The 26,775-nt window shown below is 51.6% G+C and overlaps 1 protein-coding gene across 1 annotated transcript in view; it reads right to left on the reverse strand.

The window, feature by feature from the left end:
• Positions 1–14,480: 14,480 nt before the first annotated feature.
• ATP7B (ATPase copper transporting beta) overlaps positions 14,481–26,775 on the reverse strand; it is a 40,728-nt gene continuing 28,433 nt past the window's right edge. The window contains 9 exon segments of the mRNA XM_067713051.1: positions 14,481–17,850; positions 17,853–18,072; positions 18,538–18,640; positions 19,713–19,830; positions 19,929–20,132; positions 21,582–21,724; positions 23,000–23,143; positions 24,313–24,481; positions 25,819–26,001. Coding sequence (XP_067569152.1) covers positions 17,683–17,850; positions 17,853–18,072; positions 18,538–18,640; positions 19,713–19,830; positions 19,929–20,132; positions 21,582–21,724; positions 23,000–23,143; positions 24,313–24,481; positions 25,819–26,001 — 1,452 coding nt within the window. The 3' untranslated portion in view covers positions 14,481–17,682.

Consider the following 26,775-nt stretch of genomic DNA (forward strand, 5'->3'; position numbering starts at 1 on the left):
AAACCTATATTTTCAAACACTACTGCATAGAAAGGTCCAGATGGCCCAGCAAACCAGCTGTGCCCATCCCTGGGCTGAACCCCCCGCCCTGCTCCAGTTGAACACAACAGCATGAGTGAGTCCAGGCAAGACCCGCAGAAGGAATCTCCGAGGCAGCAGAATCACGAGGAATAACAAATCATTGTTTTGAGTCACTAAGTCTTGGGGTCATTTGTTAAGTAATGATCGCTAACTAAACCGCACGCCACCTTATCACCTTGGTGTTTCAGTGTTTCTGGTCTGAAATCATTGATTTGGATCCTTGACTGAGATTTCTCCCCAAGGCAAAGCCTGGTAGGTAGTTTTACAAGTAAAATTCAAATTTTCTTATTGACCTTTGCTTTATTGAAAAGATGTTTACTTAGCCCCTCCCAAAGGAAACATTATGCTTTCCAGATTTACCCCTCCAGGAACCGGCAAGTGGCTCGCCTCTGCCTAACACGATCCTCAACTAACCCACGTGCAACTGAAACACACTAACCCCACCCCCAGCAGGAGATCCAAGGTGCTCAGAAGGGTGTGGGCACATAGTGAGTGCCCCTCTTACCCGTTCGTCCTAGCATTCCCGCTCTGCGCTCCGTTTCTGAGAGAAACTCTGCACCTCCGTGAACACGTGTGATGTACCATCCTTCACTGAGGTGTCGTCTCCGTGCACGCTCATACCTCTGCTCACCCAGAGCGCTGGCTCCTCAGGATAAGGACCAAAGTACCCAGCAAAATGTCCTTCACGTACTGGTGTTGCCAGAGCTGCTCCAGGTCTTTGCTCGAAACCCATCAACCGCCACTGTTAGCAGAAGTGTCCTTGCTCAAAAGCTGCCAAACCGGGCTTCCCTGGTGGCGCAGTGGTTGGGAGTCCGCCTGCCGATGCAGGGGACACGGGTTCGTGCCCCGGTCCGGGAGGATCCCACGTGCCGCGGAGCGGCTGGGCCCGTGAGCCATGGCCGCTGAGCCTGCGCGTCCGGAGCCTGTGCTCCACAACGGGAGAGGCCGCAGCAGTGAGAGGCCCGCGTACCGCAAAAAGAAAAAAAAGCTGCCAAACCGCCACCGTTAGCAGGAGCGAACGTAAGTCTTTTTAAGTTAAAGGGTCCAGAGATAAGAAACGAAGCTACACGCAAAAAAATTAAAAACCGGAGGGAACCAGCTGGGACCAAGATGGCGACGAATCTGACCCTCGAACAGACGCTGCGTCTCATTAGACGCTGATTTGACTACATTAGCATATTAAATGACACGCCCACCGGCGGCCAGGACCAGACATTAAGGAACAAAACAGGATAACAAGGGGGTGGCACCTCACACCCTTGAAAAGGCCCTGCCCCTTCCCTGGTAGATTAATGCATATGCCTGCCCGTTATTAGCCTCACACCTCCTCCCTTTGTCTTTACTCTTTAAAATTAAATCACTCTTGCCAGGCGAGTGGGAAGTTGATCTGTGAACTCAGTTCCCAATTCTCCATTCTTCGGCCGCTCAATAAAGCTTGTGCTGTGTCGCAGCTTCGGTTTCGTGTTTGTTCTTCACTACTTGAACCTAACAGAAAAAGAACCCTGCCCCGCGGAGGCAGAGAGCCTGGGCCAGGCTAGGGTCCAGGCAGAGGCCATAGATCTTAATTCGGTAACAGGTGTTTTGTGATATTTTTGCTTAATTAGTTTCCGTAGGCCCCCGATTTTTCCTTGCAAGGCACCAGTTTGCCGCTCTTAAGCGTGAGCGTGCACTGACCTGATAGTGGGCGACCCTGTTAAACAAAAGTCACGTGGTACCACTCTTCTGCCAGGATGCCACTGCACCTTATCTTGCTCTCACTCAGAGCGGCCCAGGCCCCTCTCCTTCCCACACTCCTTCTTCCCAGGCCTCCTTGCCGCTCCCTGAACGTAACAGGTGCACTGCTGCCCGGGCGTTTGCACTTACCATTTCCTCCACTTGGGACCCGCTCACTTCGGGGATCCACATGGTTGGTGCCCTTGAGTGTTTGCTCCCCCCATCCCCACTTCACCCTGCACCCGCTGCCTCATTTCCATCATCTTTCTCCATCACCGTCTGACAGACCATAGATTTACTTGTCTGTTGATTGCCGCCCTCTCCCCATCATTACATACAGGCCCGAAGGGCAGCAATTCAATTGCTTGTACTCCCAGAGCCTGGACCAGTGCATGTAGCAGGTATTCAATGAATACTTAGAAGTGATTGAATAACTGAGGGGAGGCAAAGCTCCTGAGCCCTGGGTTTTCATGCTTTTTCTCTGTGTGGCTGCCTGTTACTGCCCTGCAAGCAGCCTTCTCTGCTGCATGTGGAGGCAGCAGGCTCAGGTGTCACCCATGCCTTTAAAGGTCAGCACAACCTATGCATCCCTGACAGAGCTCCCAGCCCACAGTGCCTTCACAGGAAGTGGATCTCCAGCTCCAGACTGTGAGATTGGAAAGAGGGTTTCCACAGTGCATCACTTGGCCATACTTTTAAAGAATCTCCCATTAAACATCTTCGTTTTTTCTCCAAAGTTCCTTTCTAGGCAGTCCCCAGTTATTTATTCAGGTCCCTTCCAGGGAGCCTGGTCTGTCCCCTCTCCCAGGCTGGGTAGGTGCCCCAGGCCATGGGCTTCCCACCAGAGTGGCATGGACCACGCTGTCTGCACATCTGCCTGCCGCACTGGCTTATAAGCCCCAGGAAGACAGTGACAGTATCCCCAGTGCTCAGTGCAGTCCTGGCACACAGTTCACATTTAATAAATGCTCGTTGAATGGATGAATGGATACCTGAGCAAATGAAGCAGAAGAAATACTTCGGAATCTGTAAAGCAGACTGATGGAAACGATTATGAGAAGGATGTTCAGAGTTATGAAATCCACCCTCCTGAGCCCAGGGTTCTGTCTGACATTCACAACAAACAGGTGTCCATTAAACCAAGCTTCCCAAGAAAAGAAATTTCACAACTTCCCCTCTTCCTCTCTCTGGCCACAAAGGCTGTTGATTCAGACACCAAATTAAGAAATGGATGAATAGACAAAGTGCATTGCCAGGGCTTGGTCTGCGCTGTTGTTGTCCTGAAGCTAATGTTTCCATGGGATACAGTTGAGGTCATCTCCTCCCTCTGATCTTGGACTCCTCTCTTCCCCCAAAAGGCAGGGCCAGGGACCTCAATCTATTGCAAAACAATTCTAACGAGATACATAAAATCCTAAACAAATAACCAAGGAGCTAAGGAAAGCAGTTTGCTTTTACCTGTAGCATTTTGAAATTTACCAATGAGTTTTTTGTGTTTTTTTTTAAATCATACTGGCACCAAAGAAATGGGAGGGCTGCCCCCTAAAGGGGTAATTCAGCAGAATGAATCTCTTGGAATGACTGTAATTATATTGTCTGCCAGCTCTCTCTTCGCCAGTGACAACATGTACTTATCGAGCTGTTCCCTGGTGAGCAGGTTCTGCGTTCCTCTTTCTCTGGATTTGCAGCTGCATTGCAGGGGCAGCTTCAGATAACCCACATCCAGGCCAGGCACTGATGTGGAAGTGAGACTCTCCGGGCTACAGAGCCTGAAGCAGGACCACCCCAAGTCTGCAGCAATTATAGCACATGTCCACCTGGGGGATGCTGAAGAACAGAAGCGTCCAGGGGATCAGGACATTTAGGAAACTCAGCCCTGTCCTATTTGTTGGCATTTTCTCCTGGAAAATGTATCCACAGGACAAACTACTGAAGTCTCTGGAAAAAAAAAAATCCTACACGTGCTCTAAAGATGACAAATAAAATCATCGAAGCGTGTTGCCGTCAGGTGGGCCTGTGGTAATTAAGCGGCGTGGCTGGGATTTGGGGTGCATTTGGGAGAATGGAGACAGGAGGAGAATGCCAGAGGCTGTTAGCCTCCTGTACGGCTGCAAACGCGCTAAGAGAGATAGTCAGGCAAAGCTGACATCTGCCGGGGAACAATTAGCTGCCGTCAAGCCCTGAGCCTCTGCTCTGCACTCTGCAGGGTTTGAGATCTCTCCAGATGTCCTCATGTTTCAACACAGTCTCTTTTTTTTTTAATTGTATTTATTTATTTATATTTGGCTGCACTGGGTCTTCATTGCTGCGCATGGGCTTTCTCTAGTTGCGGTGTGCGGGTTTCTCAACACTGTGGCTTCTCTTGTTGCAGAGCACGGGCTCTAGGCACGCGGGCTCAGCAGTTGTGGCTCGTGGGCTCTAGAGCACAGGCTCAGTAGTTGTGGCGCATGGGCTTCGTTGCTCCACGGCATGTGAGATCTTCCCGGACCAGGGCTCAAACCTGTGTCCCCTGCATTGGCAGGCGGATTCTTAACCACTGCGCCACCAGGGAAGGCCAACACAGTCTCTACTTAACACACATCAGGAAGAAGGAAGCCAGGGGTACAAGCTGTAAAAAGTGCCCACTTGATTGCCAAGTTCAGCTTAGCCCAGGGACGAGGACCACTTCCAAGGTGCTATGGGCCAACATGAGTTGGATCATGGAACGCACCATGTAACACCTCGTTTCATCCCATAAAACCCTATGCGGTGGGTCACATTAAGCCCCTTTAATGAGCAAGGAAACTGACACTCAGCGAGGCTAAGGAACTTTATCCTGAGGTGGAGAAAGCCAGGCAGTAGAGGTCAGCCACGTTATATGTGTCACAGTGGAAATACCAGCGCTCCCCCGCTGTCTCGCCTCTCTTGAGGCTGCGTGCGGCATCCAGGGCCAATCCCACGGTGCAGAGGACCTTCAGACATGTCCACTCTGACACCTGAAGTTTTTGTGACAGCCCCTTGGTCCTCTCGTCTCTCAGGTCATCTGCAACATTTACTGCCGCTGACATTTCCCTCCTTAAAAATCCTTCTCAATGTCTGGATAGCTCAGAAACGCACACTGTGGTAGGATGGAAAGATATGAGGTCTGGGATTTGCTTTAAACCACTTCAGCCAACCAAAACAGGGGAAAAAAGAAATGAGGAAATAGAAAAAGCAAATTTGGCAAAATCGTGACAGTTACTGAGTTCAAGGAGAGGCTCGGGTGGGTGTATGGGGATTCCCCTTGCTATTTTCTGCACTTGTATACACTCGGAGCAGTTGACCGTTTTCATTATAATTTTTTTTAAAAAAATTTTTCTTTGCTGGACCTCCTGTTCACACATCCCTCCTGGCTCTGTTCCTTCTCTTTCTCTACCTCGTCCCTTAAAAATAAGTGTTTTCCAAGGTCTTTGCTCACTTCTTCTGTGTCACAACTCAAAGTGCAGGGCCTGCCTACTGCTTTACTTGAGCTCTCTGTGAAGATGCCCTGACTCTATAGCTTCAGTCATGGCTTCTCTCCAAACGCCACACCCACGTGTATTTTTAAAAATTTATATATATGAAAAAAATATATATATATATGTGGAGAGCGAGAGAGAGAGGGAGAGAGTAATATAACAGAACTCATGTACCCACCACCCAGATCTAACCAGTGCTGTCATTTTGGCATATTTCCTTCATATTTTTAGAATCAACATGTTACAAATATAGTTGAAGACCCTAACACCCTAACATACCTCTCAAACACTCCCAGACCCAATTCTCTTTCCTTTCTCCTCAGAGGAAACCCCTGTTCTGAACTCAGGAAGTATCTCCGGACAATGTTTATACTTTGACTGTAGAAGTCTGTGTCTACAATATATGGAACTATTTTGTTTTTTAAATTTACAGAAAGCAATTTCCCTCTACGTGTCTGTCGGTAACTTTCTCCCCTCCACATTGCGCTTTCCAGAGTTACCCATATTGATACAGGAAGATCTGGTTCATGCATCTTGAATGCTGCGGAGTAGTTCGGTACATGACACACAGCACAACTTTTCTCTTTATTTCCCTACTGGTGGACATCTTGGCTGTTTCCTGTACAAACAGTGTGGCAGTGACTGTCCTTTGTAGGTTTCCTTGTGTACACATGGGCGAGTGTGCCACTTTCCTCTGTGGGTCACCTACCAATGGCCCTTTAAAACGTTACTGTGGGGCTTCCCTGGTGGCGCAGTGGTTGAGAGTCCGCCTGCCGATGCAGGGGACGCGGGTTCGTGCCCCGGTCCGGGAAGATCCCACACGTCGTGGAGCGGCTGGGCCCGTGAGCCGTGGACGCTGAGCCTGCGCGTCCGGAGCCTGTGCTCTGCAACGGGAGAGGCCACAACAGTGAGAGGCCTGCGTACCACAAAAAAAAAATGTTACTGTGCTTGTTTGCTTTTCTTATTGCCCCACTCAACACCAAGCAGCAGTACTTATCTTATCTTATCTCTATGCTATTAGCATATCATACCTAACTCATAATGGCTTAACCTAAGGGGAGGGAGGGCAGGAGAGAGGGAGGAAGAAAAGAAGGGAGGGAGGCAGGCCATAAAGCTTTCATCATCAAGGTCAGGATCAAAGGACTAGGGAGCCAATGGCATTCTTTTATGGAAATACAGGTAAGAAGTTGGTCGTGACGAGTCCATGAGGCATTTTGATAGTGATTTATATGCCTGGGATCAGAGAACACATTCTCAGCATGCTTTATACTCAGTAGGGAAATAGAGTTGTTGCCTATATTTTGCACCAGTGCTTAAACAGACTTCTCATAAAGGCCAGTTAAAGACTACTTTGTGTAGTTTTTCAGATGAAGTGAAACTACATTGTCTTGAGCAGGCTAAGACCGGAGAGTTAAAAGACAAGACTTCGTTAATTTTGAAAATAAAAGAGCCAGTTATCTTACCAGCAGAATGAATTTATTTGGGAATAGCCAAAGGAATTGCAATTTGAGAAGGCAAGCTCTGGCAGACCATAGGCAAATCCAGAGAACAAGGAAGAGAGCGCGCTTTTATAGAGGAAAGGGGAGAGTTGGAATGCAGGGGGTGGGGGGGGTCACAGGATGGAGATAAACAGGCGGGGGAGAGGTGGACGTTACGTCAGTTAATCTTCACAGACCATCCAATCGGGTGAGTTATCACTTGAAAAGGAGTTTCACAGTTAGAGCACCAGGAAACCCTCTGCCCACGCCCTTGTCTTGAAGCCTCACTAGACAGATACACACGTTAAGTGTTCTGAGACGTCATCTGCATTAAAGAGTCCTTTTTATACACCAGTGTTTTCCAGACTCACTCAGCTTCAGGACCTTCTCTGGAGAAGCTTGGGAGGGTCTGGGCAGGCTTAGGCTGTCCCTCCCAAGACCGATCGGCCCAGGCGCCTGCAGAGACCTTGGGGGGGCAGGTTATTTTCCTATCGCTGCTGTAACAAAGTACCACAAACTCAGTGGCTTCAAACAACACACATGTATTGTCTTACGGTTCTGGAGGTCAGAGGTCCAAAATGGTCTTATGGGCTCCAATCAAGGTGTCAGCAGGGGTGGGTCCTTCTGGAAGCTTGAGGGGAGAATTCATTGCCTTGCCTTTTCCAGCTTCTCAAGGCCGCCTGTATTCCTTGGTCTGTGGCCCCTTCCTCCATCTTCAAAGACATGAATCTCACTTCTATCCTCATACCTCCTTGTCTGACTCTGATCCTCCCACTTCCCTCTCATAATGACCCCGTGACTGCACTGGCCCACCCAGATAATCCGGGATGCCCTCCCCATCTCAAGATCCTTCACTTAATCACATCTGCAAAGCCCCCTTTGCCAGCTAAGATAACAGTCACAGGGTTGGAAGGTTAGAAAGTGCGTATTTTGGGGGGCCATTGTTCTGTCTACCCCGGTGTGTGGTGTTGGACGGAGGCACTGTTTGAATCCTGGATGGGATTCAGGTGACAGAACGTCACCTTGTGGAGCTGGTTGGGCAGTTTTCTTGGAGGAGCCTCTGGGTTAGCAAATCCAGATGAGTGCCCGGGAAACCCACACTGCAGCCCACCAGCGCCAGGAGGTGGGAGGACAATCTTTTGTCAAACCCACTCCGATTTTAGACTCTGAGGTCTGACCTGTGACTCAGGCCTTCCTGCCCCTTGTTTAGGCCTTGCGTCAGAGCCATTCAATGAGGACTTTCAAGAAATAGGACCCGGACTTCCCTGGTGGCGCAGTGGTTGAGAGTCCGCCTGCCGATGCAGGGGATACGGGTTTGTGCCCCGGCCCGGGAGGATCCCACATGCCGCAGAGCGGCTGGGCCCGTGAGCCATGGCCGCTGAGCCTGCGCGTCTGGAGCCTGCGCTCCGCAACGGGAGAGGCCACAACAGTGAGAGGCCCGCGTACCACCAAAAAAAAAAAAGAAAAGAAATAGGACCCAAATGAGCTAATGAGGAGCCAGCTTTGTGGATCTGACATGGCCTCTCCGTCCCCAGTCATGGCGACCTGGGGCAGCGACAGAAAGGGTGGCTTGTCAAGGTCAGGAGAAACAAAACAGTCCCAGCTGTGCTGCATCCACACTGAAGTTTCGGAAGAGCATCAGCGGGCGGCTGGAACCCCCGTCTCAGGGGTCCGTGCAGGCCAGCAGCCACCCCGCAGCTGGCCCCGTCAGGGATGTGAGGGAATCCTGAGAGACAAACAGCTCCGAAGCTACCTGTTAAAAAAAACAGAAGGAAAGAAAAGGAAGGAAGGGAGGGAGGGAAGGAAGAAGGAAGGGGAGAAGGGGAAAGAGAAAGGGGAGGAGAGGGGAGGGGAGGGAGGAAAAAACTCCAACCCAGTTAGGCTCTGGGCCCTCCTCCTGCAGACACGAGAGCCCCTTCCTCCAAAGCCAGGAGCCCCTCAGTTTTCACTGCAGGTGAATTTCCTTCCAAAGGCAGAATCCAGCCGTTTGTATCCACTGGATGGATTTTCAGGTGAGCACGTGCCTGTGCTTCTGGAAGAAGCATCCTCTGGGGTTCTGCGAATTCTGAGCTAATGAATAAGCATCACTCCCGCTCCCCGGTGGGGCAGGGTGGGAAGAGAAGGGATTCGTATCCCACTGGGGTTTGGAAAGCACACCTCCCTCAGCCTTGCCCCAGATGGACAAGTGTTCTGCCTTCCCTGCCTGTCACCCCTGACTGGGACTGTCACACGATCTTCTGGAGACAGGAGCCCCGCCCAGAGGCTGTTTAAACTCTCCTCCGGGCCTATGGAGGGTCTCCACCATCCTGGAGCAGGGTTGAGGCCAGGAGGGGCCAAGGTTGGCACGTGTTCCTCTTCCCAGGACCCCTAGCTCTGCACTCTTGGGGCCACTATTCAGAGGAGGGGGTGGGGAGGGGCGGCAGAGTCTCTGGAGTTGGGGGAGGAGAAAAAAGGACCCCACCCCCAGCTGTCCCTGCTTCCCTGTCCTGCAACAGTTACACCTCCCTCCAAACAGTGCGGCCCCGCCCATCTCTTCAGCCCCTGTCCCCTCGTCCCCAGCAGCCAGTCCACTCTCCCCTCCACACGCACCACCTGGACCCAATGCCTTCTCCTCTCCCGCTCAGCAAATCCCTCATACACTTGACCTTCACTCAGTGCTCACCCTCTCTGAGGAGCGTTCCTGGAACACCCTATGCCATCACGATCCTGCCTCTGCACCCACTGGCAATTGTATCGTGGAAGGAGAGATTCTGTGGTCCCTTCAGTATGCTTGGGAAACTCAGGTTTTCATGCTCAAGACTTCACAGAGACATTGATGCAATAAGAATTGGCAGGAGGTGGCCAGCCAGCCAACCAGAAGCTTCCTGTGGAGCATCCCCTGGTACCCATCCCCCAGCCTCACATAGGCTTCAGCCAGCCCACCCTAGCCTGCACCCCACTCGGGCCAACCCTCCTACCTTCCCGACGCTGGCTTCACAAATCCTACCCTCTCCTCGAGACCCTTCCAGGCCACTTTCCTCAGTGGCTCCTTTGTAAATATCTCTTGTGCTTAAAAGGAGTGCTCCAGGGCTCAGCTCCTACTTAGTGTCTAATCCGTTCCCCCAAACTCCACTGCCTGTGTTCAGGTGACCCGGTGAAGCAGCTTGAGGACAGGGTTCCTGTGTGCGCTCCTTCCAAGGGCTCCTCTCTCCTGAGCACCTCAGCATGACTCCCAGGACATGACTGATTAAAACCACATGGAAATAGGGTCAGCCTTCTGATAGTTTCTCAATTGCTCTTACACCACCAACAACAGTATTGCTTATGAGCACTTCCAATAGAATTTGAAAGAAAGAAGTAATTCTAACAACAGATGTTCACAAAGGTAGAAATAACTTTTTTCTTTCCTTTTACTAATCTAGATGTTTTAACAATAGCAACGCACATATATACATATACACATATAGAAATATATATTTGTGTATACACATACATGTATATCTACATATAATAAAGATACATAGAGAAATGACAGACAGATAGATAGATCCCAAATGTCGCTTGAGTTAATTATAGAGAGATACAGAGAGACGTGTACCAGAACCTTCCTTTATAGCTCATACCCTTTGCACGTTCCCCCTACCACTTGCCACACAGCTCTGGCCAACCAGGCTGGCCACTGGCTTTGCCCTGAAGGCCCCTTTGCCCCTCCAGGCCTCTCCCTCCATGTTCTTCCATGAAATTACAACCCACCCTTCAATGGCCAGGTCACACGTGACCCTCCTCCCCAACACAGGGACAAGATGCAACTTTCCTCTCCTCTAAATCCGCCTCCTAAGGCACAGAATCTCATCCTGCCCATTAGAGAGGGGTGTGTGTGTGTGTGTGTGTGTGTGTGTGTGTGTGCGCGCGCGCGTGTGTGGTGGTCGTGAGTCTCGCGGGGAGGCAGGCTGGTGGGGGGATGAACAGAGAGGAGAAGGAAGGCTGAGTCATTTGCACTGAATGTCCTTAGAGTGGACAGGGGAGAAATGATGAGGAAAGAGGCATGCACATTAAGAATTACCTAGATGCCCTTCCCTGGCGGTCCAGTGGTTAGGGCTCTGCGCTTCCACTGCAGGGGGCACAGGTTCGATACCTGGCCAGGGAACAAAGATCCCACATGCCAAGTGGCGCAGCCAAAAAAAAAAAAAAATGACCTAGAAGTGGGTGGAGCTTTAAATGGAGAACGAAGTCCCCACCCTGAGGTATCTAGTATTTTTACTACTTTACAGGAAACCCCACTAGATCCAAATTTAAGTGTACCTAAATCCAGAGACTGGCAGCATACAACTCCTTTACTTTCCTAGAAGTAATACATTTCAAAATTTAGCTGTATTCTAAGCACATATGGAATTTAGCCTTAACTCTAACTATTAAGCAGGAAGGAGAAAACAGAAGTTGATGAAACAACCGTATTCCTCCAGACCCCAGCGGGATTCTCCCAGTGCCCAGTGGAGGGCTGGTGACCCAGAGACTGAATCCACATGGTGTCATGGCCGCTCCACCTTGGTGATGGAAGCACCACAGCTCTGTGCTGGGTGTATATTTAGCCCCCAAGTTGGAGTCATCAGAAATAGCAGAGCAAGATCGTTCTATTTTAATCAAATGTTAGTGCGTTTTTTTAGGAAACCATACCTGAGGTGACGTAATTCTACCCTGGAGAGAAGGGAAAAATGTCAAAAAAGACTGGGGGAAGTGATCACACTTCTAAATATAATGCAGATAAGTCGAGTGAGACAAGATCCTGCCTTCTAAACTAAACTGCTGTGCACACTACTGAGCCCGTGTGCCGCAACTACTGAAACCCACGTGCCTAGAGCCCGTGCTCCGCAACAAGAGAAGCCACCGCAGTGAGAAGCCCGCGCACCACAACAAAGAGTAGCCCCTGCTCAACATGACTAGAGAAAGCCCGCATGCAGCAACCAAGACCCAATGCCACATTTCCCCAAAGAAGATACAGACTGCCAACAAACACATGAAAGGATGCTCAACATCATTAATGATTAGAGAAATGCAAATCAAACTACAGTGAGATATCATCTCACACCAGTCAGAATGGCCATCATCAAAAAATTCTACAAACAATAAATGCTGGAGAGGGTGTGGAGAAAAGGGAACCCTCTTGTACTGTTGGTGGGAATGTAAATTGATACAGCCACTATGGAGAACAGTATGGAGGTTCCTTAAAAAACTAAAAATAGAACTACCATACGACCCAGCAATCCCACTACTGGGCATATACCCTAAGAAAACCATAATTCAAAAAAAGTCATGTACCAAAATGTTCATCGCAGCTCAGGACATGGAAGCAAACTAAGTGTCCATCAACAGATGAATGGATAAAGACGTGGCACATATATACAATGGAATATTACTCAGCCATAAAAAGAAAAGAAATTGAGTTATTTGTAGTGAGGTGGATGGACATAGAGTCTGTCATACAGAGTGAAGTAGGTCAGAAAGAGAAAAACAAATACCGTATGCTAACACATATATATGCAATCTCAAAAAAAATAAAAAGGTCATGAAGAACATAGGGGCAAGATGGGAATAAAGACGCAGACCTACTAGAGAATGGACTTGAGGACATGGGGAGGGGGAAGGGTAAGCTGGGACGAAGTGAGAGAGTGGCATGGACATACATACACTACCAAATGTAAAATAGCTAGTGGGAAGCAGCCACATAGCACAGGGAGATCAGCTCGGTGCTTTGTGACCACCTAGAGGGGTGGGATAGGGAGGGTGGGAGGGAGGGAGACGCAAGAGGGAAGAGATATGGGGATATATGTATATGTATAGCTGATTCACTCTGTTATAAAGCAGAAACTAACACACCATTGTAAAGCAATTATACTCCAATAAAGATGTTAAAAAAAAAAAAGACCCAATGCAGCCATAAATAAATAAATAAATAACTCTATTTTTTTAAAAAAGATCTAAACTTGCAGGAATATTATATGACGCTAAGGCACACGTGACAACAAAGGAATGTCACTGCTGAGTCATCCCACTGATGTACTCTGCACCGCTAAGAGCAAATTTGAGAAGGCTCAAACCCTGGGCTGCAAGTACAGATATAAACACATCGTAGAGGCACCCAGTGCCAGAGCTAACTCCAGCCTCCCGCTCTGCCCCATCACCCACATTTTCATTATGATGATGTCTATTTGAATTTCCAGATGCTTCCAAAAACTGACCAGGAGAATCTGGGCTCTGGCTATAGACTGGGAAGTTGTTTTGGTCAGAGAGACACCTGGTGGCTCTTGAGATAAACCACACTGGCCTGCCAAAGAACACTTCTCGTGTCCCACGCCAGGCACCAAGGGGTGGCGAGGAAGCCCAGCCTCTCCTGCTAAGGAGAGTACCCAGCATCACCTTTGCAGGGAGTGGGTAGCCCAGAGGGGCACACGGGCTTTGCGGCCGGAGCAAATGGGCTTGAACACTCAGCCTGACTCTTGTCTCCTGGACAGTCAGCTTGACTGTTGAAATGGGGCAGGGACGCAAGTATCTCTTCACACCACTGTGAGCACCAGCTGGGCCAAAAGTGAGGGCCCCAACTGTGACACCCACAGTATTTGAACGCTGTCTGTCCCCTGAACTTCCGGGTACCTGGGTGGCCATCAGTTCACAACAGGGCCCCTACAGCACCTCTGTGCTCAGACGGTTTTAACGTGGTCAGGGAGCTGGGTCCCCCATGAGCAGATAGGCTTCGCTCTCTCAGTGCCCCAGTGCTGTCCCCTCACAAAGGACACCCCTCCATGAAATCATGTCCATGGGGTTTCCTTTTTGGGGGTGGTGGTATTATGGCAGTCTCTTCCCCCCTTTATAAATTTCTGCATGCTTCAGTTTTTGCTACAAGCAGTTTCATGTTTATATAAAGAAGAAATGATTGCCATTTCCTTATCAGTGGAAAAAAATGTTAAATTTCCATTAGCTCTTGTTTTCATCTTAGCCCTTAGGTGATTTTCCATCAGTTTATTTATTTTTTTAATCTTTTTGAACAGAGTAAAGGAGACTCTGGGATTTCACAGCGTTATTTAACATTCTCATATTCTATCCTGTAATTTCAGCCGTTGTCATTGTCTTTACACAAAGGAATACGGCAGACAAGCAGACATCTCCCTCTGGAAGGCACCAAAACAGTGGTGCTCATGTCTCTGCCCAAGCTGAGGTTGAAAATGAAGAAGGGAGGGTGGTTTCATTCCTAAGAGCTCCGCAATCCTTTCCAATACCAACTCAGCTTTCCCACACATCAAGGTAATCTGAAGGGGAAACCGAGCGTCAGCACGACTGGCTGCCTAAAGCATTTCTTCGTGTATGCTACTCCTTACTTTCTTTTAAAACAAAAGATGCAGTGAAGAAAAAGTTGTATGCAAATAAAACTTTTCTCACTCCAGAAGAATTTTATACACATTAGGGAACTTAGCTGCTGAAGTATCATCATGAATTTTTCAAAGCAAAAAAAAAAAATCCTTCTGTAATTCAAACCTTTTTCTAATCCACCTATTTGATTGGCTGAGTTTGGCTTACGCTGGATTTTCTTAAAATAAAGGTCATTTTTTTATTAGTCTTGGTTCCACAGTAAACCAGCAAAACAATTTGGGGACCGATTTTTGGACATGTCAATTTCCAGGTGCCGTTGTTTAAGAGAAAGAGAAAATCTAGAATTATTACATTCATTTATTTAATAGGTGATCCTATCACAATTCTTCACTAAGGTCTTAAAGGCTGAAAAGTTATCAGGAATGGACAGACGTTATGATTTATTCGGGTGCATGTGGAATCCTATCAGGGAAATTTGCTCAAGTTTTAGAAAACATCTATTTTCTAAAGAAATGGACTCAATCTTCCCTTTCCACAACGGGACGTGCATACGACATGAAATTCCCATAGCCAGGCCTCCAGAAAAGGTGTCCAGCAAGCCGGGTGTCAAGTCCTAAGGCTGTGCTGGAGGGCACTTAGCGTAGCCCGTGCCTGGCTCTCCAGCTGTGCACTGACACCAAGCTGCCAGACAGTCACCTTAATGACTCTACAGAGAAGTGCTGGTATCAGGATGTGACAGAGGGGGAAATCTCTCAGTCTGATGAAGGATTAGGTCACCAGCATGTCTGTGGAACCTACAATCGGGGCAAAGTTCTGAAGTGTTACAGTTTCTGTTGGTGACGACAGCAAAATGTCTATTTCCCTTTTAAGGCAGGTGACCACACGTCCCAGTTTGCCTGGGTAGGCCCAGTTCAGGCCAGTTGCCCTGTCATAATTGTTAACAGCACCTCCTGTCACTCTTAAAAGTATCCTGGTTTGGATGACGAATGACACTGTCACTTCACCTCTAGGTACAGCTCCCCCCCCACACACACACACAAGATGCCCACAGAGCCTTCCCAGCACAGCACTTTGGTCCAGACTTTTCTACTACCCCTCCCACCCGATTCCTTCAGGGCCAAGGATCCCAAAATACAGCCGTTCTGATTAAATGTGTGCATTTGAGACCAGCCATTTGTAGACAATCGCCCTCAACCAGGGAAGTGCATATGATGGGGTCACCTAGGCCCGTGTCCGAACCAGCGGGACGGGTACCCTGAGGCGGTGCTTTCCAGAGCTCTCCCCACAGACCACTGAGGAAGGCCTTCGGGAGAGGGGCTCACACAGTGCTGGGATGGCCCATCAGAGGGCTCGGGCCACCCTCCTGGCCTCTCCACTGTTAAACCGCATTCTTTTCTCCCCCTGAAAAGGCACTGAGCAAAGCCAGCACCTCGAGGTTCTCACCAAAGATGGCGCTGCACTGGCTCCTACACGCTTCCCACTCGGAGCCAGCCAAAGGCAAATTTTTAGATGAATAGAAAAAGAAACTTTATTCTAATATAGCATGGGAAAGTTTTTGAAATAGGAATTCTTCTTTTCTGACCAAAACAAACTTATACTTTGAACATCTCTGAAAGGTTATTTTCTGTACAATTATATAAATATTTCCATGTCCCTATAAACATGACATCTATGGTCCTAAAAGCTTTTTGAAAAATCAATACAATTAGATTCTTTAGACAATGATTAGCCCAGTTAGAAAACAGGACACATTCCCCAAGCACAGCCAGGAGTAAAGAGAGGACACAATTGGGAACACAGAGCAGGAAGGGGCTGGGGAGGGGAGGGAAGACTGGAAACCATAAAAACACAACAAAACCCTGCACATCAACTTTAGAGGCTAAGACCCAGCAAAAACTAAATTATATGCAAATGGAAAGGAACCATCCAAAGGGAACATGACATGACCTCGCGGTCAGATCTCACCCCAAGTCAGCAAATACATCACCCGGCAGGTTCGGTCTTCCGGGAGCGCAAGGGCCTTTTTCTCGTTTATTCTTATTGAGCAAAATATTCAAGGTAGGGCCAAGTTAGAGAAAAGATTTCAGAGCCAACAGACATGAATTCAGATCCCTCTTCTGCCACGTATACTCGCTGTGTGATCCTGGGTGGGATTCCTAGCTTCTCTGAGCCTGTTTCCCGCCTGTGAATTATCTAACTTTGCTGGCTTGTTGGGAGGATGAGAGGTAACTTATAAAAAGTGCTTATATCCCCCTGGAAAATAACTGACAATAACTAACTAAAATGCGTGTGATAAGGGCTTCACCTTGGAACTTAGAACAGGCTCTGCACTGCCTAGTCTAAGATTCTGATAGTACTAGTCTACCCCGCGTGGTCTGCCAATCACCACCAAGCTGAGTCCGCCATGGGCCCCACTGCTGCCCCTCCGATGCTGTGCAACCACAAAGGCCACTTAAAGTTCGAAACAGATGTTCTCTTGGGAAACTGTGGTCACCCCCTTCCCTAAGGCACCAGCTCTGCGTGCAGAAGTCAATGCGTGTGGAGGACTGAGATTTCCTCTCTTGTTTGGGTATCGTTTCCCCGGAGTGCTGTAGGCACTGGGGCAGCACTGACCTGACTCCCACAATGCACCACGTGGGGTGACAGTCACATAGTGGGCCACGTAACTGAAGCCCCTGGAACGGAGCAAGCAGGTTCCTGCACCACATGCCTCCCTGGGTCCCCCCGGACCACCACCCCAACCCCAAGAAGCCGAATTTCTCAAGTCTCGGGCTCTGAGACCCTCCCTCCAGCTGGGCAGCGACAGTCAGCAACAGCACTGGATTCAGCGGCGTTGAGAAGCCAGGACTCCACGGAGAAGAGGGTCGTAAGCAACAAAGACCTCTCCTCACCCCGAGGAGAAAGAAGCATGGCGGCTCTCTGGTGGCCGTGTGGGCAAGGGGTTCAGGAAGGAGCACATGAGCCCCCTGCAGAGCAGCCGCGGGGACGTGAGGACATCAGCCCGGCCCTCAGACGACGGGATGCCACAGTCCCAGGGTCAAGGACAGAAAAGGAAGAGATGGCGCCAGCAGAAAAGACGGGGACACCTGAGGTAAGTGGTGGTCTCGGATACGCGATGCACGTGGGTGTCGTCAAAAAGCGCCAGAGGGCTTCCCTGGTGGTGCAGTGGTTGAGAGTCCACCTGCCGATGCAGGGGACGCGGGTTCGTGCCCCGGGTCCGGGAGGATCCCACGTGCCGCAGAGCGGCTGGGCCCGTGAGCCATGGCCGCTGAGCCTGCGCGTCTGGAGCCTGTGCTCCGCAACGGGAGAGGCCACAACAGTGAGAGACCCACGTACCGCAAAAAAAAAACCCAAAAAAACAAAAACCAAAAGAAACAAAAAGCGCCGGAGCCCGAGGTTTTAATGAATTCTGTGGACAGGCCCAGCTAAGTTTTTGGACCCAACGAAATTGTCCTCGTTTCACAGGCAGTCATCCCAAACGCTACGGCACAGGATGCGAGGAGGGCTGGCTGTCCCTCCTCGAGGCCAGCAACGTTTCCAATGAGCCCGTGGGACCCCGGCAGCGTGGTCCACAAGCCGCGGGGAGGGGTGATCTAGAACGTCCAGGGCTGGCGAGGGGCTCTGCCGCCTGCTGCTGCTGCTGTCAGGCTGGAGCCTCGGCCACACAGGGAGGGGGGCCGGGCGGGGGCCACAACCGCCTGCGGCTTTCGGACGCACGGCTCCTCGTCCCGGTCACTCAGGAGCGGAGGCCACTTGCTCCCCACTCGTCGCCGGCCGCGGTGCCGTGCCGGGACAGCCCGTCAGACTTGAGGGAGGACAGGGACACTTGGCTGATGTAGCGGACCTGGTCCCAGGGCGCGGCCCGTGGGGAGTCGCGCCGCCGGTTGTCCATGCCGATGTGCACACTGACCTGGGACTCGGTCAGGGGCTTCATGCGGCCGTGCGCCTGCGCCTCATACCACGCCAGCTCCGGCTTCCTGTAGCTGCAAAGCAAGAATCCAAGAGCACCTGAGCCATTCTGGACACACAGCCTTTTTCTGTTAAAGCCCGGTGAAGGCCTCTCATGAAGTCTTTAATGACACGCAGTATCAGGGCCTCAAGGCTTTTAAAGGAAAGAAAGGCCACCAAATTCCCATGGCTCAGGGCAAGTTCCCAACTTAGAAGCTTTCTAGCCAAATGCCCGGCAGGCTGTCGTTAACTTTTGTTAACTGAAAGCATAAGTAAATAAAGACCCCTTTTAAAAAAGGGAAAATGATCACAGACAGGGATCCTACAGCCACCTCTCGACACAGACAGCCGTCGAGCAGAGCAACGGGAAGAAGCAGTGCGAGGTGACTGATCAGAGGCAAACTGTTGGCTCGCGGTGGACAAGCCGTTACACAAACACACGCCGGGCCCCGCTCGGGGCGCACACCCACCCCGCCCCCGGGTCCGCCGCGGGGACTCACCACTTGAGCTGCAGTGACGAGAGGACCACGGACACGGAGGAGGCAGCCATGGCCGCCGAGCCCATCCACGGCTGCAGCACGACGCCGATGGGCATGAAGACACCTGGCCAAGAGGGGGACTGCACTCAGGCCGCAGCCCAGGGCGGACAGCGAGGGGGGCCCAGCCTCGCCGCCCACCAGAAGCTCTCCTCAGGGCGGCTCGGAAGCCCCTGGGCTGGCCGCTGACTGCGTGCCCGTGGGCCTGAGGCGGGCGGTCTCAGAGCTGGGCGGGGGGGCGGGGGCACCGTCAAGGGGACTGTGGTCCCCTACCCACCCTGACCTTCCTGGGACCATCCAGACGTGCCCTCACCTGTTTGGGGGAAGCGCCAGGGGACAGGGCGCCCCAGGGACTTGCAGGTGCCACCATGCGGGGGCACCTCGGGGGTGTGAGCACCGGGGCAACACGCTGGCGACGACGGGCCCTCTCTCCACGGAAGGTCCTCCCTCAAGGGCGTCAAAGCACCTTGATGAGGGGCAACAAGACCAGGTCCTGGGACAGAGCCGCAAGCCCGGGAGGGGACCAGGTCCTGAGCCGGCCGCAGGGCAGGAATGCACCTGCCGGAGCCGGGCTGCGGCGGACACGCTGATCCACCGCGAGAGGCAGTGCCGACCGCTCGGACCCAACAGGGGAACGTGGGGTGCGGCAGTCACGTTTAAAAATAGGTCTTGGCCCATGTAGGCGCTTTCCTTGCAGGAGTCTTTGGAACAACTCTTCCCTCTCTGGTGACACAAGATACAGTGGGGGAGGGAGGACTTAGGGAGCAGACAATATCCATCTCTTCCCATGATTATTTCCGAGTCAGGATAAAACCTAGGCGGGATTAATTCTTAAGACAAAGTTCTAAAGCACTGATCCCGGGCTTAGCGTGTAACGGGTGCCCCAGAACTGTTAATATTGATTATTCTTCAGACTGTATGTCTTAATAATGTTCCAGAAAACAGGGCCAAGGTAAATAGGGTTGAGCAACTTGGCCAGCTTTTCAGAGAGGCCAGCAGTGAACAGAAGGCTTGGGTTCTCCCTGCAGTTTCTCATTTACCTTTGGAGACTTACAAAGCGGAACATAATAAAATCAACTCTTTCTTCAAGGCTTCTGGCCACAACTAGGGCCAGAGGCAACAGGGCAGCGAGGGCCTACCTGCTGCAATGGGGATCCCGACCAGGTTGTAGATCAGTGCCAGCACCAGATTGAGTCGTATCCTCTGGACGGTCCTCTTGGAGAGGTGAATGCTGGCCACCACGTCGAGCAAGTCATTCTGCAGGAGAGGAGCACACGGTGAACTGCAAGCTCCGCTCTGCGGCCCTCGGCACTCCTGCTACGGGCAACAGCGAGGGGAGACGCAGCAGAGCTCACTCTGATGAGGACGACGTCAGCTGCCTCGATGGCCACGTCCGTGCCCGTCCCGATGGCGATGCCCACGTCGGCCTGGGCCAGGGCTGGGGAGTCGTTCACACCATCGCCCACCATGGCCACTCTCTTCCCCTCGTTCTGGAGCTCCTGGACCTTGGCCACCTTATGAGAAGGCAGCACCTCCGCAAAGACTTTGTTGATGCCAACCTGAAAGGAAAGAACAGCAGTCAATAAAAAAGCAAATGCACAATAACATCCGGTGTTGCCGAGCGGCAGGAACAGGAGCAGAAGCCCAGGAGCCCTCAGCCTCCAGGTCCCGTCACCAAGTCCTGCAGATGCCAGGTCGCACGGCAAATGTACCCCCTGCTCCCATCCCAACACCCTGCGGTGGTCTGGGACCCTCGCTGGCCTCCTGCCCACATCCTGCCCTCCCAGCACTCTTCTCCAGATGCCGTCCCGGTGACCTTTCCGAAACAGTAATCATTGGTCACGTTACTCTCCTGCTTCAAGGCCTCCAGCGGATCCCACTTCCCTTAGGACAACATCCAAACTCCTCTGCCTGCCTCCCAAGATCCCCAGGTCAGGTCCTGCCTGTGCCCAGCTCCCTGCACCCCACCCCCCGGCCCCAGCGGGCCCCGCCTTGGCCTCTCCAACTCGCTGCTACCTTGCACCCGCAGGCGGTGCTCGTGCTGCCTGCTCTGTCCTGCAAAGGTCACTTTTCCTACCCCCAGCACCCCTTCTTCTTCATCTGACTCCTGCAGGCCTCCTCTCCCCTGGAAGGTGTCCCCGGCCCCCGCCAGGCTGAGGGGTAAGCTGGCAGCTCCCATGCGTCCCGTGCACTCTTCCACAGGAGCGCCCAGCACCTGGTTTACACTCGGTCCCTGGGCCACCCTCCCCACGGGACCGTGAGCTCCTCGAGGGCGGTGCCCTCTTCACTCCTCTCTGTCACAGGGGTGGCGCTTAGTAAGTGCTTGCTGAATGCAGGAACAAGTTTTAACGCGGGAGTGGGTGTACTCTCAGAAGGACGACTGACGGGGCACTGCCGCTCCCTTCCCAAGGAGCAATTCCTTCCCAAAAGCAGACAGCTTTACACACATGTCCGCAAGGGGTGGTATACAGTTGTCTGGAGTTTGCACTGGAGCCCTCCCCGCGAGGCAGGGCAGGCAGGCATGCGGTCGTGCTGCCCTCGTGGCCCAAAGTCAGACCCTAGCGCCGCAGAAGAACTGCCGGGACCCAGGGGCTTATCTGGTGCAGAGTGAGAAGAGCTGGGCCGGCAAAACACTCCCTTAATATAAAGGCTACAAGATTGTTTATTTCAGCCCTCAAGCCATGGTCTTTTATCCTCAGTGCAGCGGCTGGAAAATAAAGAATGCTGGGACAGCCTTTCCGGGGCTGCAGCCACCGTGCAGGGATGAATGCTGGCACCCAGGCCCCAGCAGCGTGATCTTTGGGGCAGCAGCAAGGTGGTCCCCTGTGGGACGTGCACGGCTCCGAGATCAAAGCGTGTGGAGAGAAAAGCCCCAGCGGGGGGGAGGACCAGAGCAAAGCTGAGTGCTCAACGCACTAGTGCTTACCTATCTTCCTTAAACTGCTTCTGCCAGCTTGAAATCGCTTGCAGTTTCAGATGTGGGAGACATCCCGGCCCCCAGCCCTTACCTGGGTGGCAATGGCTCTGGCTGTCTTGCGGTTGTCCCCCGTGATCAGAACCACATCCACGCCCATGCTCTTCAGTGTGTGCACGGCCAGGGCGGCCTCCTGCTTGACCGCATCTGCGATGGCGATCATGCCACAGAGCACACCTGTAGGAGACACCGCAGGTGAGCACACGTGGCAGCGCCCTGGGCAGCCTGAGAAGCAAGTAAGACTTCGTGATGCGGAACAGTTTTCCTAATACCGTGTTACACGCCCAAAGCAAAACACCAAATTGTACAACAGAATACGGTTTTGATTTTGTTTTTTTTTTTTTAATTTACATACATTTCCAGATGCGTACAAAAGTCTGGAAGGACTGTTAAAAAGTTAACAGTGGCTCTCTGAGGGGTAGGATAATGAGGGATTCCATTTTTTTTTTACAGCTCTCGGAATTTTCCAGATTTTCTGCAAGGAACATCTCTTCCTTTGCAGAGTGCCTGACTCATAATAACTCAATACCTGTTAGCTATTAAAACATGAGAAATACAACAAATGCTACTTAAAAAGTGACACATGTCCAAACAGCTAGAAAATCAATCCTTCCTTTCTGTCTCTTCCTACAGAAAACACTCTGTAGAATTTTTTTTTTTTTTTTTTTTTTGAGTGACTCTTTGGGTACTGACACAGGAAGGCATTCGAGGACTGGGGACTGAGGCGTGACGGGAGCAGTGAGGGTGAGGATGTGTAAGAGGCACTTTTAATTGAGCCATTTCCAGCTTGACAAGCTGAGGGGGTGGTGCGTTTAAAGGACTCGGGGGAAGGCATGGCAGTGGGAGCCGGAAAAAAAGAGAGAGAGAGAGAGAGAGAGAGAGAATGAATATGGGAAAAGAGGAGCATTCAAAATACAGCAATTAAATTATTTCTTATTTGCATGTAGTTTTTACTTCTATTAGCAGAAACTAACAGTTACAAAGTGATTCTAATCTACCTGAGATGTAAAGCCCAGGATATAACCTGAGTACTAAGATACACACAATCTTGAGAAGCTCTGTGAAGGCTGCAGGGGATGTCAGTGTGTAAAGCATCTTAGAGTTAAACCTCTCAGGAAGTCAACTGCTGTTTCGCCTGCAGTGATGAATGAGAAAGGATGACTTTCAACTGCCAACCTGGGCAGATGCAAATGATGGTGGGGAAGACAGTTTAGAATCCCAAGAGCAAAGAGGCTGAAGGCATCTTCACTCTGGCGGCAAAGATGGAGGTGGCCAGAGGGGGCCTCAGGATTGACAATGAAGTGAAAAAAACGGCAAGACAGCCTTTTCGAAAATAGAACTAAAATTAACAGTGAGGAAGATTTACTTTAAAAAAAAAAAAAAAAGGACTCTATTTCTGCCTGACGTCTCCAGCTTCACTTGAGAGCAGAGGACAGGGGAGCAGAGCAGTACCGTCGATGGCCACCAGGATGGCCGTCTGGCCTTTCGTCTCGTGATCGGTCATCGCGTCGCTGACGTCGCTGGTGACGGTCAAGCCGTTGCGCCTCATCCACTCTCGGCTGCCGATCAGCACAGAGAAGGTCTGCGGGACCGCATCTGCTCAAGGGAGTGTGTGGTTATTCCCAAAGAGGCCAAGTTCACTGTGAGAAAGCACTAAAAACCATGGGATGGTTTCAACAGCAAAACGTCCACTTGACGGTTCTGGAAAAACCACAACCTAATAAACACCTCTTGAAAAACCACCCTTAAAGAACCAGGGGAAAAAGAATAACTAACATGCAGAACCGCGGTATGAATTAAAACATGTAAAGATGTTACAAACATATTACCGCATAGTGTACCTACTGGCCTTTAGGGGTATCTGCTGCTGCTGTTAGATTGGATTAGAATTAGGATTAGAAGCGGTTAGTTATTTGGTCAGCGCCGAAAGCCAGTGTGGACTAGACCCATCACTGCTTGGTACAGATGATGCAAGTGAATCAGCTAACAACCGGCCACCGTGTATGAAAGGTCCTGAAGCTATACCTCCTAAGAGGTCAGCTGAGTCCTGCACCTGTCACCTCTACCTTAGGTGTCACAGATAGACCAGTCCCTGGAAGGCAAAGGAAAGGTCATCCCAGGGCTTTAACTTGCCATAAGGTGGTAATAGCTTCTAACAAAATCTAAATCAAGATTTAACTACTAACATACTTAAGAGCAAACACTAGACATGGGTTTTTTGGTTTGGGGGCGTGTCCACTCTCTTATGCTGATGGCTAGCACCCTTTGAATAAGAAAGGCCGTTATTCAAAGAGCAGCTGTCCCTCCAGTGCCCCTTCTTGACTTGGGCAGACCATTTCCGTTCACTTTCCCTGATGGCTGCCAGCTCTGTAAATACGTCACGTCCCATCAGAGTTGACCACATGGAGGTTTCCTGTTTAGGAGGAACAAAAGGAAGACTCCCATCTGCCTACTCTGTAGCTTACGAGTCTTATCCCAAGACTAACCTGGGCTAAGAAAGAGGAGACTCGAGACTAGGGAGCAGGTAAGCAATACTCCGTGACTCTAAGTCACACACTGCTTTTGCCTGCCATTAGCGTCAAGATTCAGTCACATCGAAGAACACGAGAGAAGCTGCAGGCTTCCCTGGGAGATGGCGTGCGGCGCACCAGCCCTGAGCCACCTTCTCCGCAGTCGGGAACCACGGGGCAAGCCTGGCATGGCGCTCTCCATGGCTGGGTCCAGCCCCCGGCGGGCCAGGCAGCGGAAACCGAGGCCAGGGATACCTGTTTCCATGGGGATGCTGCTGACCCCGTTCAGGTGGGCAGTCGGTTGGCCACGTGGGCGCTCGCCCTGGGCCAGGATGCCCTCCACGTTGCTGACTTTACAGCCGATCCCACAGCCGGGCACCGCCTGGAAGTCCGTGCAGTATCCCAAGGTCTCTGTGCCAAGTTCCTGGGAAGGAAAGTGGGGGAGAGGAAGCAGAAAACAGGTGAGTCGAGAGGGGGTCAGGACAGAGGTGGGGGTGAGGCGGGGGGAGAGCAGCAGACACCAGGAATTTAGAGGGAAGGGAGGGACAGGAGGAGAACTTCCGGGAAAGGCGGAGAGATCGACGCTCAAGTCAGCTACTCTTTCTCTCTCATAGGACACAGTCATTTAAAACAGCCTCAACCCTCTCCTAGAGTTTGGATGCCTGGGGAGAGTGGACAGGTTGCAGTCCAGAAAGGAGAAAGGCAATTCACATCCAACACCCCAAATTAAGGGCTGGGGTCGGCGGGTGGGGTGGCGGGGATGAAGGTGCCAAAGGGAGGAAAGATTTTCTTTTTCTGTTGCAAATAATTCCATAAAAACGATGGAATAGGTAAGTGGTAACAAACTATTTTAAGGCCATCAAGGGATAATCGCCCATGGCCAGACCCTGGTGGGGAGGGCCGACGTGGCAGGAGAAGGGGAAGGGCTGGGTTTATTTGGGTAACAGAACCCAAAGGAAGGATGCCTGGGGGTGAGCAGAATTCTTTCTGAAACATCAGAAGGATGAGAGGGGAAATAGCCGCACCCTACTGTCCGGGAAGACTTGTCAGCTCTTCCCCAAGGCATCCATGTCACCTTCTACATTTACTGATAATTGTCCTGTTCAGACAGTTGACATGTTTTCAGGGCAGTATTCTGGCACGTCCTGCTGCCTCCACGCACAGACTGAAAACAGAGAAAGCTAACTAGGCCCTCTCACCTGCAGAGGTCAGAGGGGAAGGCTCCCCACTAACTGTGCCAACAGCCCACAGTCCTCTGGTCACTTCTGCTGCTTCCTCTCCGTCTCAGGAGTCCCCAGTGGATGGATTTCTCCCGACCTGGCTCCGAGACCCCCTTCGTTTTTGTATCCCTTTGCACGAAGCGCTCGTGCGGGACTGAATACGCCTGTCTTCCCCACCCGACCATCAACTCCCAGCCGGCAGAGCTCGCCTCTTATGAATTCTTACTCCCCTGAGCTCGGGATGCTCAGGAAATGCCTAATGAATGGCCATTAGCTCATAACACTGAACTGCTTTGTGAAGATCTGGAAACGTGACGAGGGACCTGCCGCTGTGCGCTGCATCCCCACCTGCTCCAGGGGGCCTGCTCAGCAGTTTCCAGACCACACGAGCCAAGCCCTCTGTGGAGGCAGCTGACGTGGGGGCCAGGGGCAGCGAGGAGGAAAGGCGTGTGAGGAGGAAGGAGCCCGGAGTCTTCCAGCCCAGCTGAGGAGAGCGGGGGAGCCGGGGAAGCGAGGGCCCAGCAACGCCCAGTCCACCTACCTCTTTACAGTATCTGGCGACTGCCACGCCCAGGGGGTGCTCACTGCTGGCCTCCGCAGTCCCCACCACAGCGAGCACCTTCCGGAGGGGCAGCGTGGCCACGTCCACGAGCAGAAGGACCCGCATGACTTTGGGGACCCCGTGGGTGATGGTGCCAGTTTTGTCAAACATCACAGTCTTTATCTGCCCAAAAAAACCACATCTCAGTGACCAAAACACAGATGGAAGGGACTCTCAGAGTCCTCACAATCTCGAGGCAGAACTTCACTCAACCCACCCCAAGCAGGTCACAATACACTCCTTCATGACACGCTACAGAATCCTCTGCGTCCATCCCAAGGCTCAACCACTCCCTCTGCCAAAACATCGTTTCCCTCTCTGCCCAGTTAAAAAAAAAAATCCGCACTCCGGCTTAACCTGGACCAGGGTGAGCCAGAAGCTCTCACTCTGATGTAACAGGGAGGCATCACCGTGCAGTAACGCCGTGCAGCCTCCTCCTCGGGTCGGGTCAGGAGCGTGACCCTGAGGGGTCTGCCCACCTCCCGGTCCACCGCTATCTGCCGGGTCAACCACTGTTTCCTCCGGCCTGCATCAGTGCAAAAGCCTACGGAGAATAGTGTTCTCGAATTCCAAGTTCACAAAAGGAAGGGAGTGTTCCTTGGCCGTAGTAACAAGCAACCACAGAGCTAGTCTGGGGACCTGTCCCCCTCGGTCAGCGGCAGCTTGGCACTGGTCCCCACGGGTCTGGGCTCAGCCAGTCGGAAGCAGCCACACTCGGCGCCTGAGCTTGCGTGGCCGGAGCCCAGCAGTTCCCTCGCTCCACGCGCCCCTGGACCTGGTACAAGGTCAGCCCTTGTTGCACTCAGACTGCGTGCTGCAGGCTCGGTTCTCCCTCATTTAGCGAACAACAGCTCCGCTTCTTGTTTCTGACTGAGTGGGGCCTCCTCACCACGATTA

Source organism: Pseudorca crassidens, chromosome 18 (genome assembly GCF_039906515.1).
Source record: "Pseudorca crassidens isolate mPseCra1 chromosome 18, mPseCra1.hap1, whole genome shotgun sequence".
In the NCBI taxonomy this organism is placed as follows: domain Eukaryota; kingdom Metazoa; phylum Chordata; class Mammalia; order Artiodactyla; family Delphinidae; genus Pseudorca; species Pseudorca crassidens.